The sequence below is a fragment of the Narcine bancroftii genome, chromosome 1 (genome assembly GCF_036971445.1).
Source record: "Narcine bancroftii isolate sNarBan1 chromosome 1, sNarBan1.hap1, whole genome shotgun sequence".
NCBI lineage: Eukaryota > Metazoa > Chordata > Chondrichthyes > Torpediniformes > Narcinidae > Narcine > Narcine bancroftii.
Window position 1 is genome coordinate 300,766,629 of NC_091469.1, and position 20,487 is coordinate 300,787,115.

A 20,487-nucleotide genomic window follows, 5' to 3' on the forward strand; every position below is an offset into this window, starting at 1 on the left:
AAAAAGGAACTTTGAATAATTAATAATGGTACTGGGGGAGGGAAAAAAAATGAAAGTTAACAATTCCACTGGCTCTGATTCCCAAGATGTTGGGATTGCAAGAAGTTTAGCAGCTGCGATAAAAGGTAATTTGATTTTGATTTTTCCATAATTCCAAGTCTTCTTGTGGAGTACGATCAAATAAATACAGCACCACTCCTCTGAAATGGAAATTGAGACAAAAAGTACAATGACAGGATGAATAGTTTGACGCCATTTACAGTATATGGAAAATGCTAGAAGTTGCGTATTGGAAATGAGGAAAGAGTACTCTTGAAAAAACATGTGATTTAGCATAGCCAGTATTGATGTGTGGAAGGAAATTAATTTTGTCAAATTATTTTGAAGGTTTAACCAGCTGTGCCACAGGGGGAAATCAGTTGATGGAGAGTGTATTTGCAAAATGTTGGGGTGTTTCTTGAGGAATTAGTACATTAGATCAAGGATTGAGAATGGATTGACTCACAGAAAACGGAAATAGAGGGATTATTTCTGGGATTGTAATAGGAGTGCTGCTAGGATCAGTGCTTGAGCCTCAGCTATTTTGAGTCAATATCAATGTCTTGGATGTCATAATAGGAAGTAATGTATCTATTACTGATGATTCAAAGTTTGGGGGAAATTTCATCCCAGAGGGTGGTGTGGGGAAATACAATCATTAAAGATTGAGCAAGAAGGTGGTAGATGGAATTTAAAATGGATAAAAACCTCTTGCTGTAGGAATTCAGTTTTCTTTTTTCAAAAATGTCACAGTTAGTGTGACACAATCACAGCGCCCGCGACCCAAGTTCAAATCCAGCATTGTCTGTAAGGAGGATGTTGGATTTCTCCAAAATGGACAGGGTCGTAGGTTAATTGGGTGTAACTAGCCACAGGTTTCAATGACTGGAATCGGCTTCTACCGCGTTGAAAATAAAAAAAATAATTTAAAAAAAAATTGTTTGTGAAGCAGAAGGATTTCAAGATCCTTGTGCATGAACGTTTTCAGAAAATCAACACACAGGTACAACAAATAATAAAGACAAGCAATAATATGTGAGCCTATAAGGCAAGGAGACTGGAGGATAACAGCAAGGACACCTTGTTAAAATTACATAAGGACTTTAGACATGAAGCCAAAGACTCAAGAACATGGTTTTCATCATCTTACCTGAGAATAGCCAGTAGGAGAGTATGGCATCAGGTATTAGGACCATGATATGTTAGGCAGAATTGAGGAGACACTGTATTTCATTTGACAAAACGTAGTTACTTATATTAATACCTCTTATGACCTCATGTCTGTTTTGTTCGATGATGCTTCTGCAAAGCATATTGAGAGGCTTTAAAATATTAAGGGTTTTATTGAAATGAAAGCTTGTGTCCCATCTGAATGAAGATTGCACTTCATGTTTGATTCATGAAATATATGTAAGATGTTTAATACAAAACACTTTTAATTTCATGTTTGCTATTTGACAATAGAATTTACTGGATATAGAATACACTTGCATAACAAGATAATTTAATTGCATTAATAAAATCTTTCCTGTGGAAAGCAGATTTAACTGCTATCTCTGAGTAATTCTCTGAAATCTTGTCTTGTTTCAGTTAAGTTCCCATCATCTTTAGCAGGACAATAAAATGATATTTTTTCTTCAATTAGAAATATATTACTTATTGTTTTCTTGAATTATCTCCAGTTGTGAATTGAATTAGCAGATCTCAGTAAAATAATAGGCTGTACATAAATCTGTTTTTGAGATGTCAAATTGTCATGTAATTCCACATTTATTTGTCTAAACCTTCCTGCTTCCAATTCACTTTTTAAATTTCAGTGACATGTTCCAATGCATCAGGAATTTAAGATGACATCCCTTACTGATAAATATCCTGCCAACCAGTTAACAGAACTGTAAAGCTGTCGAAGTACATTTCTTTTTAACACCACAGAATAAATCTGTATCTTGATTAAATATTTTATGTCTGCCCAACCTTTCATCTACATGACTTTCTGTAATTTACTTTTTCTGCCGCATTCTGCTACCATTTAATCTTGGTAAATTAATCTAGCCATTACCATAATTGGAATGCACTTCTATAAACACTCCACTCGCTAATTACACAATCTGCTCATCATTCATGCAATAATGTGCATCAAAACTTTTAAATAAATTGAAGAGGTATACAGGCTTCCTTTTCAACTAAGAAATTCCAGTGAATTTTTTTACCTTCTTTCTACCAATGTAATGTTGGGGACCAGTCACAATTTTATACCCTTGACCCATTAACGATAAAGATTTAGTGACAGCCTGAGTAGTAAATAAGTGGAGCAAAAGAAGTGGTGAGATCAAGGCCAGTTTTATGAAGATACTGAAACGTGTTCACCAGGTTGATTTCAGAGATGAGGTTAGTCTGTGAGGAGAAATTGAGTTTTCTGGGACTATTCTCGCTGGAATTCAGAAGAATGAAAGGGGTTTTATTAAAACATGCAAAAAAAAAGTAATGAAAGGGGTGGATAAGACAATGCCAGGCAAGTTGATTCCACTGGGGGACATGGCCTCAAGATCTGAGAGAGTAGATTTAAGAAGGAGATGAGGAAAGTTTGCTTTTCCCAGAAGAGACTATCTGTGGAATTATCTACCCAAAGAATCATTTGAGGCTGCCTGATTAAATATATTTAAGATACATTCAGATCAGCTATGATCTTATTGAATGGTGGAGCAGGCCCACTCCTGTTCATTTCTTGTTCTTGTATAGCAGACCACCACATTTGTAGAATATATCCAAACTTTGTGTTGCAGATATATTTTCCTCGCATACTCATTTAACATATACTTTTCCTTCTGCCTAGCCTCTAACCTAGCCTTCCCTAGTCATAAAATTTACCCTCATTTTGAGATCAACTTTCCCTGTGAGCTTAAGTCATACATAAAACATAATGTGAAATGCAAAAATATTCTGAATCCTAGATCTCTTCACATTTCCAAAATTTGTCTCAATTCTGAGAAATACAACAGTGGAACAAGCATTTGGATAGCTATGAGTGAGAATGAAAATAATTTTAACATCAGCAAAGTCAATAAATTCAGCAAAAGCAAGTAAGGTTGGGAATATTCAAGCAGGACAGGAAGATAGAGTTAAATGGGCATAAACCCAATGTAATTTGTTAAAAAAGGTAATTTATCAGCACAGATATTAGGAAATTAATAGTTTGCTATAAGTGCAGCGATTTATTGGAACTGGATATGAAGCAGTTCTGACACAATATTTAATCAACGGAAAAATGAAAATTCTGTAAGAAGGGATAAAGTCAAGAATCTGAATGGCTTCCTGTATCAGATTAATTTTAACCATATGTTCTGGCATATGGTTGGATATTGCTGTTGTACAGTTGTGGAAATAAAATGTGACAGATAAATAAGATGTACAGCAATTAAGTGAGAATAAGATTGATCTGGTCTTGCATTTATTCACAGAAGTACCAGACTCTATTACACAAAATCAACAGTCCAAGACACAAGTTGTGGCTTTTTTTAATGCATAGCTGGTGGGGATTCATTCCCACCATTAGGATCACTATACACGCACAGCTCCAGCGAGAATCGTTCTGAAACCATGTGCGTGTGCAGAGCATTCTTGTGTGCCCACACCTCAAGCAGCTATCAAAATTTAAAATCATGTGCACACCTACACAATTGAACACTCCCCACCAGCTCTACTTAAAGGGATTATCCAGTACTTTAAGGTTGCTCTTGTGTTAATAGGCCTCAACCACTGACATTGACTACTGTTCTTTTTTGGTTGTTAATATTTACAAGGGATGTTTTTCTTCAGCCGAAATGAATGAGTAAAAATAGTATGCGTTACCCTTGGACTGCAACATTTAAGGAAATAAATAGAAGGAAAGACCTGCTGTGCCTGTTGCAAGTATGCGGGGGGTAGGGGGGGGGCGGGGGGGTAATTACTGACCTGAACCTAAAGTTATAGTTGAGTGTGAGGGAGGTGAACTGGAACTGCTGATGCTGTGATTGTAGAGCAATTTACAAAAGTGCTGGAGAACCACAGCAGGTCACACAGCATCTATGGGAAGTAATTCACAAAAGTGCTGAAGAAGCACAGCAGGTCACACAGCATCTATAGGAAGTAAAGGGTAACCAACATCTCAGGCCTCAGCCTTTGTCAAGGTACTTTTGCATAGTGACATTTGAATCATTTGTGCCTCAGTAAGGAAGGGAGACAAAAGAGATACTGGAATCTGGGGAAATTGATAATTTGTTGCTGAAACTCAGCAGCTTGAGCAGAATCTGCTGGGGGGGGGGGGGGGATAGAATTATGAATGTTTCCAGTTGAGACCCTCCATTAGCTTGTGGTGCAGGGTCTCAATCTGAAACGTCAACAATTCCTTTCCTCCCTCAGATGCTCCGTAACCCATTGAGTTCCTCAACCATTTCAATTCTGCACCCCATTCCTGACAGTGTTTGTGTAGATGTAAGATTCTCAATGGTTTGTCATATTCCCCCATCTCCATTTCAGAATGACGCTATCTCTTCCTTACTGTGTGAACAATAGATAGGGGTGACTTGACTTGAAAAATAGTCATTTCAATACTAGCAGTCTGATTATGTACATTCTTGTGAGATTTGTTTTTTTTTCAGATTCAAACAAAAAATTAAAAGTTTTACAGGAGGATCAAACAATTTCTTGTCTACTAGAAAATAGTAACAACTTTTCAGGTGTAGGATTTATTTTATATTTCAGTCTAGTTTCAGTGTAAAATAATGATGATTAAAGTTAAACGACAAAAGGCAAACCATTCTTAATAAAACAAATTGAAATGTTTTGAAACATGTTGAAAGACACGGTCAGGGTAGATGTTGAAAGGTTGTTTCCCATGGTGGGAGAATCTAGATCAAGAGTACACAACTTCAGGATTGAAAGGCATCCACTTAGAACGCAGATGAGGAGGAATTTCTTTCGCCAGAGGGTAGTGAATCTGTGGAATTTGTTGCTATGGGTGATTGTGAAGGCCAAGTCATTGGGAATATTTAAGGGAGAGATTGATAGGTTCTTGATTAGCCAGGTCATTGAAGATTATGGGGAAAAAGCCAGGCAGTGGGACTGGATGGGAAAATAGATCAGCTAAGGATTGAATGGCAGGGCAGACGATGGGCTGATTAGCCTATTTCTGTTCTTACGGTCTTATTATAAGAGTTTAATGTAAAAATACTGTACTTCCTGCTTTGTACTGAAGTTTGAGAAGGAGAAGCTAAAATTGGATGTGTCAGTATTACAGTTGAGTAAAGGTAACTACAGAGAGTGTAGTTAGCCAAAGCTGATTGGAACAAGACCCTACCAGGGATGAGGGTGGAGCACCAATGGCAGGAGTTTCTGGGAGCAATTCAGAAAAGGGAGGATCACTTTATTCCAAAGATGAAACATTCAAAAGGGAGAATGACAAAGGGAAGTCAAAATCAGCATAAAAGCTAAAGAGGGGGCATGTAATGTTGCAAAGATTTGCTGGAGGATTGGGAAGTTTTTTAGTCCCAGAAGCCAGCTGTAAAAAGGGGAGAAAATTTGAAATATGATGGTAAGCTCAACAGTAATATAAAAGAGGATACCAAAAGTTTTTTTCCAGATATCTAAATAGTAGAGTAGAGGCAAAAGTAGAACTGCTGGAAAATAATGCTGGAGAAGTGGTAATGGGGAACAAAAATGGCAGATGAGCTGAATCGTTATTTTGCATCAGTGTTCACTGTGGAAGACACCAGGAATTTGAGAAAGTCAGGGGGCAGAAGTGAGTCTGTTTGCTCTGACTGAGGAGCTTTGAAACTGAAGAGTCTGAAGTCACCTGGATCAGATGGACTACCATCCTGGATTCTGAAAGAAGTAGCTAAAGAGATTGTGGAGAAATCAGTAGTGATCTTCTTAAAAAAAAATCATGTCAGAACTTATTCCAGAGGTCTGGGACAATCAGGAATGCAATTCCACTCTTTAAGTAGGAAGAGAGACCAAAGACAGGAAATAATATGCACAGAAGTGTAGGGTCATGCACTTTAGTGGAAGGAATAAAAAAAAGTGTGGACAATTTTATGAATGGAGATAGAATCAAGAAATCAGAGGTCCAAGGGACTCCATGTAGGATTCACCAAAGGTTAACTTGCAAGTTGATCAGTAGTAAGAAAGGCAAATGGAATATAAACTTCATTTCAAGATGACGAGAATATAAAAGCAAGGATGCAATGCTGAAGCATTGTAAGGCATTAGTCAATTGGTGTGTTGTGAGCAGTTTTGGGCTCACAATCTAGTAGTGGAGATGGACCCGAGGAGTTATGAAAATTATCTCAGGGATGCGAGGATTAATGAATGAGGAGAGTTTGATGGTTCTGAGCCTGTACTCTCTGGAGTTGAGAAGGATGAGGATAGAATCTCATTAAAACATACTGAATTTTAAAAGGCTTGGGTAGAGTGAACATCAAGAGAATGTTTTCAGAAATGAAAAAGTCTTCAACCAGAGTGCTGAGCCTCAGAATGAAAAGACATCCCTTTAGAACAGAGATGAAGAGAAATTTCATCAGCCAGAGCGTGACAAATCTGAGGAATTCATTGCCATAGATAACTGTGGAAGCCAAGTCATTGGGGATATTTAATGTGGCAGTTGATAAGTTCTTAAGTTGTAAGGGCATTGAAGGTTATGGGGAGCAGGCAGGAAAATCGGGTTGAGAGAAAAAGTATCAACCATGATTTGAATAACGGAGCAGATTCAATTGGCAAAAGAGCCCATTTTTACCCCTATATCTTATGGTTTATTTGTTAACAATTTTAAATTAAGTGTTTAATGTTTTAAATCCAACTAAAGGGAGCTGCAGTGATTTGCCCCACATCTCTCTTCCCCTGACTTAGTGCCACCCTTTCGTGATATTTACTGATTTTATCACTGATGGTTTGTGTTTTAGGATCACTAAATCACAGCATTAACTGTAATTCTGGTGGCAGTTGCTATTCCTCTTTTCTTCACTGAAAACTTTTGCTCTTAGCACTTTTATATAAGAGTTTCAGAAATCCACTTGGGGGATGGCATTTATTTCTTCAAATGGAATTCTTTGTGTAAACTCTTCACTGTAGGTCTCAGCAGTCTTTTTAGAGCAAAATATGAAAATGATTCATGTTTCTTTCAGAAGTTAATTTTCAGGGAATAATTTTTACACCAAATATGTTTTGGATCTACAAATGAACTTGATTAAAAATAAACCATATTGGAAATACAACAATCTTATTGTTAAATTTGTCTCATGAGTGTGGTCGGGTATGATCAGAGCTTTCTAATTTATGGTGTTGATTTATAAATTTTTCTTTTGCTTTAATTTTGATTTGGAATTGCTAGTACTGCCATTCATTGCAACTATTGCAATTGATAAAATCTGCAACAAAAACAGATAACTGAATGACCCATGGATTTATTGTGTGTTCATGTTTGTAATGGAGGAAGAAAATAAATAATACAATTGAAATTATTTACAACTGAAATTTAAAAATTTGTAGTAATACATTATTGTTCTGAAATGTTTCTTTCTTCCTGACTTGCTTGATATTTCTATTTTGTTTATAAAATGTCTTAAAATGGGAATTTATCCTATTGTTTAAAAGTAAGATTTCAGACTATTATTATTTGCCAGCCATAGCTCATATCTTTTAATGAGTAAATGCAAAGCCCCATGTATGGACTGATCCTTCTTGGTGATCTTGAGTTTTAAAATTCCACAATGGCATTGTTGACATGAGTACATTTGAGGCAGATGAGTTGGAGCTCAGTTTTCCTAATCTGTTCCCATGCAGTGTAAGGTATGAGAAAGCTGTCTGTATCTTTGCAGTGTTAGTTCTACTCCAGTAATGTTTTTTTTACTACTGCACAGAAATTACTGTGGAACGGGATGTGAATGAGAGGACAGGGACACGATTATGCTAGGTTTTAAGAATGAGCTTGTCGACCCTAATCCTTTCCTGGTAACTTTTTATGTCATTTCTTCCAAATGGATGATGCACATTGTCTTGCACTTAAACGCAACCTCTGAGTTTGTGCGATAGGAGTGCAGAAGACTTACTTCAGTGGCCTGGGGCTTTGCAGGCTTTAGCAATAAGCTCTAACAGCCTTAGATGACATAGTGGAGAAATCATTTCACAAAAGGTTCCCTAGCAAAGTGGAGATCTATCTAAGCCCAACCTGAGTTTTGCAACCTGTCAAACCTTTTAGTTTTATAATCATTCTGACAATCATAAAACTTAAAGCATATTTTAAAATTTAAACAAATTTCTTAAAAATATATAGTTAAGTGAGTTAAACATCTAAATACAGAAAAATTACACACATTATTAACAAAATTACAAATATTTAAAAAAATAACTTGTTTTTTCCTTTCCCACATTGTCCACAGCCCATAAATCTCCTTTGAATTTAGCGCTTTGGTGGATCATACACCTGTTTTAACCTGGCAAGCAATCTAAAGGCTAGAACCCCAGCACAAATGCTGAAGGATTCAGTAAGATCCAGCTTAACTACTGCAATTTAGGAGAAGTTCAGTGGCAGAGCATTTTGAAAAACACCAATGATCAGTAATTAAGTTTAAGATTTGCACAATTGACCCAGCATCTGTTGAGGTACTGAACTTGCTGATATTTAAAGGTGTAAATGCTAAGGGTCAACAGGTTTTCTGTCCTTCTGAAGCCTGGACCATTGTGATGGCCATGCTTTAATAATAACTAGTTAAGCACTTCAAGTTCTATTGATGATGTGCAAAACCTTTCTCCATCACTTTTCTGGCAATTACCCCATGATGATCAAACTATTTTACTTTGTTCATGTAAACAATTTTTAATAATCTTTTCTATTTGCCAACTACCCCCTCTCATTCCCCACTCCATCTCCCCTCAGTACCTAAGTTTCACTGAGCAAAATTACACAAGTTAAATTTTTTGCAAATCCTTTGTAAAACATTAACCTCTCAATGTTGGTATCATTGCAATGAATTATTCCTATCCACTCTCTGTGTCTCTGTATAGGATGCTTAAGAACTGAATACTTTATGGAAGGGCATGACTTCATACACTGGTCAATATTTTGCAATGTTCCTATAAGCTAAGAACTTTTCCTAAGTCACTGTTGTTTGATGAGCAGTTGCCTGTGATAATGAATGTAATTGCTCGATTATTTAAAAGTCATAATTAATGTTTCTTTCTTTTTAGTTTCACCAGTGTTAAACAAGGAAGTCACATTTTGTTTCGTGAGTTCAGCTTCATCAAAGCCACCCCCTACAACAGAGCTTCATTTATACGCATGTTCTGGCAGTGTTTTCGACAGATAGGCAAGAATGGAGGTAAGTCTGCGCTCAGTGGTTGACTAAGAATGTTCCTCTTCAATTTAAAGAAAAGCTTAAAAGTCAATCTGGACCATCGATTTTAAAATTTTATTCATAATGTTATTTAAAGTTCTTCACCACTGTACGTTTGTTCCAGCCTCTTGCAAATAATTTTATGACAATGGGAATATGTGTTACGCATTTCCTTTCAACTTTTTTTCAGTATTATATCTTGCATGTGATCTGGGAGTACTAGGAATTTTATTCATGTTTCTATCCCTGTGATTCATATAGTCCAGATATTTATAGCGATCAGGGCCATATTTCTGGAAAAACAGATGTTTCGTATCCAGCAGCAAATGCACTGGCCATGTTGTTCAGGATTAAATCACAAAATCACAATTTAATTGTGGCTGGAATTGCTCGAGTTTGTGTTCCAGGGAAGGCACACAAAATTAATGTCTCCTAGCCCTAAGGTCAAAATTAAATATGTATGTCTTGATTTCTTATGTCTGTGTGAATCTGGCATACAGTGTGGTTATATTAAAAAGGCACTGTGGCAGGATACCGGTGCTTATTTGTCCTAATCCTGTTGAAGCATATTTTATTCTTCAATCATCGTGGAACAGCATATTGAAATTGTGCAGCTTCATTAATTCCCTTTTGATATTTCTTAAGTCCTTAAGTGCGAATCTTTTTGTGAAAATGAACCAGCCGTAATTACATTAGGACTCCACTTCTTCAAGGGGATCCAACATTAATATATTCTGCTGCTGAAGACATTGAATGGCATTGTTGGACGTAATGGTTGCAAAAACCTATGATCAGATACAGAAGCAAGCCTCCAAATACAAGGTCAGCAATCTGGACATACATTGGAGAAGTTGTAGATTACTTCGTGGCGGTATTTGCACTGAGAAGCCAGATGCCCCTGACCTTACTTCCATATCACGTATTCTAGCTAAAATAACATACATTTTTAGAGAATAATATTAAAGTGGATATTTTACCAATGAACTCAAAGCAACATCCAATTTTGTTTTCCCTTAAAAATTGTTATTAGTGTGGTTTCTGGAGCTACAAATTTAAATAAAAAACTAAAATCCTGCTGATATTAGATTTTTCATAGGTGACTTCCTACCAAGCTGATAGCTAAAATCTGTGTTGCCAATAGTCCCAATATTTTTGGTTTGTTATTTGATTAATAGATTTTTGCAGTTATGTTTGAACAAATACCTGTTGTATTTAGCAAATGTCAAATTTTTAATTGTGATGATGGCATAATATCAGGTTCTTATTTGACTTAGTCATCTACAGAAGTTGTGAATGTTTCATGTGAAGTTGAAAAACAAGCAGTTTAAATTGACAGTACTTTAAATTCAATTTATGTTTATTATCATCTGACTGTACATATACAACCAGAGGAAACAATGTTTCTCTGGACTACAGTGCACACAAGACTTTTCTCACACAGAACATAATGGTCACATACATACATGGAAATACCATATAAAATAAATATTCTGGAATAATTTACTCAATTTTATTAATAAGGGACCCAAAGTTACAGCATACTGTTCATCAATCTCACAACCTGTGAGGAGAAGTTATTTCCCGGTCTTTTGACGATCTTGTACTTCCTTATTGTAGTAGGTCAATAATACTGAGTGATGAATGGTCAATAATTCTAATGAACCCTATTGAAGCAACACCTCCGGTGAAGGTCATCAAGAAAGGAAAGAGAGACCCCAGTGATCTTCTCAGCTGTTTTAATGATTTTTCTATATTGTCTTCCGGTCCAATGCTTTGCAGCTATCACACCACACATTACTGCTGCAACTCAGGTCACTCTCAATTGTGGTCCTATAAAACGTTGTCAAGATGGGAGCAGATAGCTTTGCCTTCCTTAATCTCCTGAGGAAGTGTAGATGCTGCCATGCCTTCTAATCTACAGTTATTTAAAGAATGATCAGGATGCATTAATTAAAGTTATAAAATTAATCACATTCAAATTCATTGTAAGGTGGATAGGCATTCTTTTGAATTTAATTAAGTTGCCTACGCTTTGATATCAAATATTGTTGGACACCTTGTGCTTCATGAGGTCGACAACTTATTGTGCAAATAACACATACTTTTAAAGATTTGAATCATTGTGCAGCTTGTGTTCCTGAAAAGTTTTACAAGAAGCTGGGGTAGTTTGTGTTTGAGTCCTTTTGTTGGTTGTGGTAGCCCTGATGTTCGATGAGAACTGTTTTTACTTTTCCATTCACAGCAAAACACACATGAGGTGGAATTTGACCTTAATGTGTTTTTTAGATGTTGAATTTACTCTGTGTTTCACATTCACCTCTATGTTCTTGAATTTCGCCGAATGTGTGAAATGTTGAAATTATTCAGCATCAGATCAGGAGGAGCTAGGCAGGTGGTGATATTGTAGCTTTTGACATTTACTGAAGTTCTATTTAAATCAGGTGGCATATTTCAATGAAGGAATCGTTATTGATTTGTTGAACTCAAGTTCAAGTAGGAGAATTATACCTGAATATCATGGAAGGATGTGTCATTAAACTGGGAGCCACTTTCCTCCTTTTTTTACTCCTTTCTTCTCAAGCCTTGCTTTGTGGCCCAAACATGGATTCTCCCTTTCTTGTTCTGCTTTAAAGAAAGCTCTTGCCACTGAGGTCATTTCTGGCAGCAACTGGTTTACATAGAAGTCAGCAAAAATTCCTCAGCATCATAATGCCATTATCAGTAGATTTTTGAAACATGAGAGAACTGTGCAATTGTACAAAATGTACAGGCAGGAGGCTATTAGGTCTGTTGTACCTGTCCTGCCATCAGTTACCCAGCATTAGATCTCTAAGGTCATGCATGGCTGCACATGATTGATGCAGAAAGCAAAAAAAATGTAGACTTACAGCAACCAGGTGAAATCAGCCAGCAACTAATTTCCAGTTTATTTATGGTTCCATTAAGCATCGGATTTTTCTTGATAATTAGCACATACAGTATTCAGTTTTTTTAATATTATTTCCTAGTTTCCAGGCATTGTTACATGTGTTACAAAAAAGGGCTGACTTTATCTGTTAATATATGTTTCCAGAATTCCTTCATTCCAGTTCATAACAAAATAAAATGTACCAAATATGCTGTCAAAGACTTCAGAATTATTAAAAAAATGAACAGACTTTCCAGAACAGAAATAGAACCATAGCACATTCCAGCACAGAAAGAGTCCCCTTTGGCCCTTCTAGTCTGTGCCATACTACCTCTCCTTGCTTAAAAAAAATTGAAGAAGATTTAAATAAATTGATAACTCTTCCAATAACATTGATCAGTAGAGTGAATTGTATTAAAATGAATATATTCCCGCATATACAATACCTCTTTCAGACTCTTCCAATACCTTTACCACAGAATCTCTTTCAAAATCTGAATAAATTATTTAGGAAGTTTCTCTGGAAAGGTAAGTTAGTCAGAATCTCCATGGAAAAATTAACCTGGAAATATTATATGGGAAGGTTACAACTCCCAAATTTAAAATATTACCGTTCGGCGGTCCACATGAAATTTGTGACTTCCCTCTTTAACGGAAGAGAAACCCTTCATGGATGGAAACTGAACTGCACAAAGTTGGGGAGAGAGTAGCAGAAGATCTATATAAATGGAACATTATTTCTGGTGGAAAGGAAGCCCCATTAATAAAGCATATTTTGAATATTTGGCATAAATTGAATAATTTAATTGGTTCAAAAAGAAAAATAACTCCAAAAATGCCCTTGATTCAAAATAGATCAATTCCTTTAGCAATGGATAATTCTACATAGGTGGTCCCATAAAGTGATCAGATATGTAGATTGTTATGTTCAAGGGCAATTAATGTCATTTGAACAGTTCAAAAATAAATACAGTATTCATAATAATACAATCTTCTGCTACTTTCAATTAAGAGCTTTTTTCAGAGATGAATTAAGACCGATCATGATTTTACTAGAGTGCAGTGAAATGGAGAATCTGATTCGAAAGTTCAGATCAGTAATGTATTTTCTACTTCAATCGGTACTCCTAAACCAGAGATGGGAATCAGATTTGAATATTAATGATAAGAACTGGACCAACTTATGTCAAGACTACATGACTAGCACAATTAATATAAGATATAGACTGGTGCAATATAATTTTTTTTCATCAGCTATATCTTACCCCACGGAAGTTGCATAAATTAAATTCTGATTTTAGATGCTGGGAAGAAACAGGGTACCTTTTTACATTCTACTTGGTCATGCTCTAAAGTGAAACCCTTTTGGCAAAATTTAAGAATTTTATGAACCAGATCGTTGGGAGACAATTGCCACAAAGTCCAGAGTTGTTTCTCCTAGAAAATACTGGGGACATAAGATCTAAAATGAGGCTGACCAAGTACCAATTAGAATTTCTTAAAGTTGCATTGGCCGTGGCCAGGAAATGCATTGTGGTTACCTGAAGTCTGATTTCTTTCTGGACGTAGCCTGATGGAATGCGGAAATGCATAGTTGTGATCCCTTGAAGAAAATTACTTACAATTTAAGAAAGAAATATAATACGTTTTTGCATAATGCAGGGTTGAATATTTAAGATACTTATTCTGTTTTTCAGTTTTTATATCCCTATTCTTTCCCATATTGAGATCCAGTTAAGAAAGAGAGTTAGACTTTCCATATCCCAGTAGCTCCTCTTTATCTCGTGGTTCCTTTTCTTTATTCACTTTCTCTTTCTTTTTCTTTTTCTTTTTCTTCTATTTTCAATGTTCCTTCTTCTGTCATGGGGACTTATTTGGGGTGGAGGAGGGATGGGGTTCATTGGAAAATGGACAACCTGTATCAATTTTTTTTGCCTTATTCTATGTATCTGTAATGGTTAATTCTTTTTAAAAATATTTTATTTATGATTTTCCATACTTGAACTCAAACAGTTATCAACATTGAGTGTCAATGTTATCAGTATCAGCATTGACTACAGTTTACAATTATCAATTTTATACAATTTTCTGCAGAGTTTAAGCTCTTTTCCTCCACCTCCCTCTGTAAAGGTTAAAACCTTGTTTTTTTTGATTTTTAGTCATTTTATTACTATCCCTTTAAAGAAAATTGTTGTTTGTAGTGTTACCATAGTTACTATGATGTCATATATTGTAATATCTAGGCGTATGGGGAACTTGCTCCCATTCTTCGGAGAATCATGACAGAAATGTAAGCTCTCGAGGTACTTTTTGAATTTATCTTATTACATTTTATTTTATTACATTTTAATCACCTTAATTTTGGTTTATTTGTTTAAAGTTGAATATTATTATACAGTTTCCTTTGTAACGCATCGTATGAAAATCTCAATGCGGAGTTAATAAAAATGTTTTATCAACCAATTAAAGCTACTTACAGCTGCAAGTACGAAGTTTGATTTATTGGAAATAAGAGTAATTTGGAATATTGTTGCTTATATTTCTGTGAAGATGGCATGTTTTGAAATTGGGAAATACAAGAACTTGGTAAGTGTCATCTATACCCCCCACATTTAACACTTTACTAACCACAATTACACACAACATTCAAAAAACTCACAACAAAGGTATAAGATATATATCAGGGGTTTATGGGTTTCTCATGACATAACGACCAGTGCTCAGGCTGTTTTCTTTTCTTGACTTTTCCTGGTTGAGATGGGATGGACCCCCCCCCCCCCCAACCACACCCCACAGATTGAGCAATAAACAGGGAAGGCAGGGCAGCGAGGCACGCTGGTCCACGTGCTCCTATGGAATTTTCAAAAAAGTGTTATACTTCTTTCTTAAGTTGTAAGTAATTTTCTCGAGGGGATCACAGCTTTGCATTTCTTTGTTCCAATGAGTAATGCTCAGGCAGGAGTTGGAGTTCCAGGTAACCGTTGTGCACATCCTGGCCACTGCCAATGTGATCATCACAAATTGGATTTGAAATTTAAACAGGTTCATTTTAACTCTTATGTCCATTATGTTTCCCAACAGGAACAACTCAGGATCCTGTGGCAATTCTTTACGTATAATTTTTCTCAGGACTTGGCCTAGTTCCACCCAGAAGGGTCTCTCTCACCTTAGTACATCCAGGTTGCATGCACAAAGTTTTCGGACTCAATGCCACATCTAAAGCATTGGTCGTAATAGTTAATTCTTAATACTTGCTTAACCACAAAATTAAAATAAAATATTCAAAAAAATTATAAAAATGCCATTTAACATGAGTGAAATATTGTGGATCATGAAATTATCAAGACAAATGCCTGTGCACCATCTTAATAATCATCATAATGAAACTGTTAAATCGCTGTAACTTTTGTGACATGCAGATGCACATGTTCACAGGAATATTATTTCAGATTACCATTTTAGGTACATATTTTTTTTTAAATTCTAATGTTTACTTTGATTAGCATTTTTATTTGATTGTAGATTCTATGAAGTCTACATGACTTGTTTGACATTTAAAGAATGCTTGATCTTGTACAAAGTTCAAAACAAGCAGATGTAAGTTTTAGACACATTGCATGATTTTTGTTTTGTTTTGAGATTTTGCCAAACCACAAAGCTTGTGACTGACATCCAGAAATGTGATAGGCAAATTGGCTTTGTATGTTTTATTTTGCCGTACAAAGATTATTTGATAAGCTTTGCATTTGCAGCCTTGCCTTGTGGATGTCAGTCACAACATTTGACAACACTGCAATATGACTGAAGTGGTGCTAATATCTCTCTTACTTTAAGCCATTAGGATCTGCTCTATGTAGCAACATAATTTCCCTTGCAGACATGCTGCTCATCTGTGTATATGTTGCATCAGCATGTTGGGAGTTAAATATTCCAGGGATAGTTCATGACAAGCCATAGCCATCCTATGGCAAGCCATAGCCATCCTATGGCAAGCCATAGCCATCCTATGGCATAGCCATCCTATGGCATAGCCATCCTATGGCAATCCTATGGCATCCTATGGCAATCCTATGGCAATCCATAGCCATCCTATGGCAAGCCATAGCTTTGCCATAGGATTTCAAATATCAATGACCTAGGGATATAATTGATTCTTAAAGCTTTCCAATACCTTTTTTTATGCTCAAACTCAAATTTATTCCAAACATCTTCAGCTTCAGCCTGGAAAGGTTAGAAGTGGATGTCATCTGTTACTGACCACTGCTGTTTTTGGAGCATGTGGCTTTTTTTAAAAGTGAGAATCTAACTCCAAATTCTGAAAGCAATGCGAGGGCCCTTGATGGTATATTTTACTGCGTGGATCCTTGCACTCCCAGCAATACCTCCTCTGCTTGCTGCCCTCTTGTAAAAAAAAATTAAAAGAAAGGTGAATCATAATTCTTCACTAAGTACAGGAGAATAGTTCCTTGAAGACCATTGGAGGACGTGATTTATGATTTTCTGCCCTTTCTTCTCCTGCCCCTTCTCTCAGATTTCACTGCTCTACATCTCTTCTACTCATTCTCATTGTAATGGACAACAAATGAATGGCCAATAAAGCACAGTATCAGGAACAGTAGGCTATTGCAGAAGCCTTGAAGCTGACAAACTCCTCTGGTTCTTGTATAAAGAGTTTATAAACTTCCAAGAATCTCAAAAGCCTCAAACATTATCCAGGCAACCCTTCCAGAGAAATTAACACTCGAGCAAGGTTGAGTTGATCACTCTTGGTTCAGAATACCTTCTGTAGCATGACTTTAACAATCACCATAAGTTTCGATTTCACAGCATTAATATTGTCTGGGTTGTAGAATATTAATCTAGTACCTCTGGCTACTGATACATGTAATTTGTGCTACGCATGTACTTATGCATATTAACCAGCATATTAGAATTAGTTTCACAGTCATTGCTTCAGCTATTGCACAATGCAGCACGATTAGCATAACGGATAGTGATACATTGTTGCAGCGCAAGTGACCTGGTTTTGAATCCAGTGCTGTCTGTAAGCGGTTTCTATGTTTTCCTCTTGTCTGCATGGATTTCCTCTGGGTGCTCTGGTTTCCTCCCACCATTCAAAATGTACCGGGCTAGTAGGTCAATTGGGTGTAATTGGGCAGCATGGGCTCGTGGGCCGAAAGGGCCTGTTACCAAGCTGTATGTCAAAATTTTAAAAATTTAAACCATATTTTGCAATGTACAATTTTTACTTGTCAAATATAAACCTGTTAAAATTTGTCATGCTCTTCCAAATTTGGCTTTATGTCTTAAAGGACAATTAATTTCTTAATTATACATGTATATGAACAAAAACATTGCATCATATTTCTCAATGCAATGCATGTATGTGCACGACAAACTAGAAAAAATGATTCTTTTGAAGATCAAGTCCATTCATTTGTGAAGGCAACGATGGTGATAGAAAAAGCCCTGAGGATTTTTTGATCATAGCATTCTTTTTGGAATCATCGAAAGGCTTTAACCTTAGCTGATTCCAAAAACAATGAGCTATGATCAAATAATTGCTCAAAAAATCCTCAGTAAATGATCTTGAAGAGTAAATTTAAGATGAGAAACCTTTGTCTTCATTTGATGGTGTGGGCCTCAGGAGTATTTAAGTCGTTTAACAATTCACACATTTGGGATAAGAAGAAAAAGGATCTTTGAAGAAAATAGAAATATAATTGTACTGTGCAAGTATCTATCTTACCATAAAACTGCAAATTACCATATACACTTGTGTAATAGCCAACCCCTATTTCGGCCCAAAAATCTTTTGCTTTCTGTATGACCTGTGTAATAGTCCAACCCCCACCCCCACTTTGGCCCAAAAGTCATGTGTTTTCCATATAACCTGTGTAAAAGTCTACCCTCTTAATTTTGGCACCGAGTGCCCACTCATCCAAGCTACTGACACATCTTTGCCCCAGCCTCCACCTTGTCTGCTGATCCTCACCCTGGCTACCCACTCACCGGAGCACCTAACACCCCGATGGTGGATTCTCGCCCTGCCGCCCACCCACCAGAGCTCACCAGAGCCCACCAACTGTGGAGTTGTGGCCTGTTTCATGCAGGCCCTGCTTCCAGCATGATGACCTTGGAACTATACAAAATATTTTGTAAATTCTATATACATAATTTCTAAATTGTTCTCAAATTTCCACAAAATACTTTTCAATTGTTTCTTCCATAATGAAAACCGAGGAAAAAAAATTTCTATTTCGTTTATATGAAATGCAGCAGCCTATTGATAAATTATACTAACAGTATCTAAATTAATAGCCCAGAAATATATGTTGTTCATGTTGTTGTCAATCAAAGTACATGCTGATTTACTTGATTTTACTCGAGGTACCTTGGTCCATTTTCCAAATAAATGCGTGTGGGATGTGCAGGGACACAATATCCTGTACTATGTAAATGAGAAATGATTGCTTTATTCCATATGGGTAACTATTGATAAAGTACATGTGAGGTAGTGAGAGTCTTTTTTTTAAATTTTAGCACAAAAAAAAGATGCTATAGATGTTGGGTATAATTGAATCCAAGAAGATAGTCATGTGAAAGCCCGATTCCAAAGAGATAAAATGTAGAAACATTAGTTTGAAATTGAATATACTGCATCTGTCTAAGCATCCAAAGCTGTCTGGATCTGGCAAATTATTCCAAAAGCAGCTGCCAGATCTTTGCCATTCTATACTCTCTCTCTCTTCAGTGTCCTGGGTGTGGATGTTCAAGAGAATAACCTTCACCATTGGTGTCACTTGGGGAGTGCGGGGGTTGTAGATCATACTGGGTGACAATATCAGATGACTGTCTATAAAAATTTTTTTGCAGTGTTTCAACAGAAATTTGTTATTTTTTTAAAAATAAAAATATCCCTGTAGTTAGTAATTACAAAAAAAAAAATTTCGTAAGCCCATCTTATATGTACCAATTTACTTTTTGAACTTTCTCATATGCTCTGCTCAGAGCTGTCTTTTTATTACCCAATTGCAATGAAGATTCGAATCATGTGGTTTTGTCTCCATGCGCTACAAGCAAGCGCTGTTGTTTTCGTTGCTGCTGGTGTTTTTATAGTTGCTGCTTTTGTCAATTTTTTTGGTGTTTTAGCTACAATATTGTGGTGATTATTATTTGTGAACTTATATCAATAACATTTTTGAGAATGAAGTAGTAATTAATTAAAGAAAAAAAGGAGAAAAATCAAAACCGGCTTCTGCTCAGTTACTAATATAATTCAATGTAGAAAGATTTTACAAAACAATGTTGTTGTTAGTATTCATATAATCTAAGAGGTCCATGGGGTGGGGGTGGGGGTGACACCATGAGTTACCGCACTGGGTGTTACCAACCCTAGTGATGCCACTGCCCTTCACCTCAGGCCAAGATGAAGAAGAGATGGCCAGGAGGATGCAGTGTGTTGTCTCAGTAATATATGCATGTCTGCTTGGTTTAAGATTGCAATTATAATGTCACAATATTTAGCTTTGATTAGTTCACCTACATTAGCGTGACTGTCACAGTTTTGTTGATTTTGATCTTAGAGTTGAAACATGATAATTATTTAAGTATAAGAGTTCCGATTCAGATTTATTGTCAGAGAACATACATGACATCACATATAACCTTGCAATTTTTTTTCTCCGCGGGCGAGGCAGAATTACTACTTATTGGTAGTGCAAAAACAAACTGTACATCATGTACACATAAACAAATAAATAACTAAACAGATAACTAATGTAAACAAACTACAATACAGAGAATAAAAAATTAAAAAAAGTGGACATGTAAGAGTCCTTAAATGAGTCCCTGATTGAGTTTGTTGTAGGAGTCAAGTGGTGGAGGGGTATCAGCTGTTCCTGAACCTGATGGTGTCAGTTCTGTGGTACCTATATCCTTTTCCTGATGGAAGCAGCGAGAACAGAGCATGTGCTGGGTGGTGTGGATCCTTGATGATGGCTGCTGCTCCCTGATGTCATGTTCCCTGTAGATGTTCTCAATAGTGGGGAGGAATTTGACTGTGATGGCCAGGGCTGTTTCCACTACCTTTTGGTGGGCTTTATGCTCAGGTGTATTGGTGTCCACTTACCAGGCAGTGTTGCACCCTGTCAGCACACTTTCCACCACACATCT

At 36.4% G+C, this 20,487-nt stretch overlaps 1 protein-coding gene across 11 annotated transcripts in view; it reads left to right on the top strand.

Moving 5' to 3' along the window:
* cstpp1 (centriolar satellite-associated tubulin polyglutamylase complex regulator 1) overlaps positions 1–20,487 on the top strand; it is a 209,280-nt gene that overhangs the window by 85,148 nt on the left and 103,645 nt on the right. For all 11 annotated transcript variants that reach the window (XM_069905588.1, XM_069905580.1, XM_069905570.1 and 8 more), the window contains one exon: positions 9,259–9,389. In XM_069905588.1, coding sequence (XP_069761689.1) covers positions 9,350–9,389 — 40 coding nt within the window. In that variant the 5' untranslated portion in view covers positions 9,259–9,349. The remainder of the gene's footprint in view (positions 1–9,258; positions 9,390–20,487) is intronic.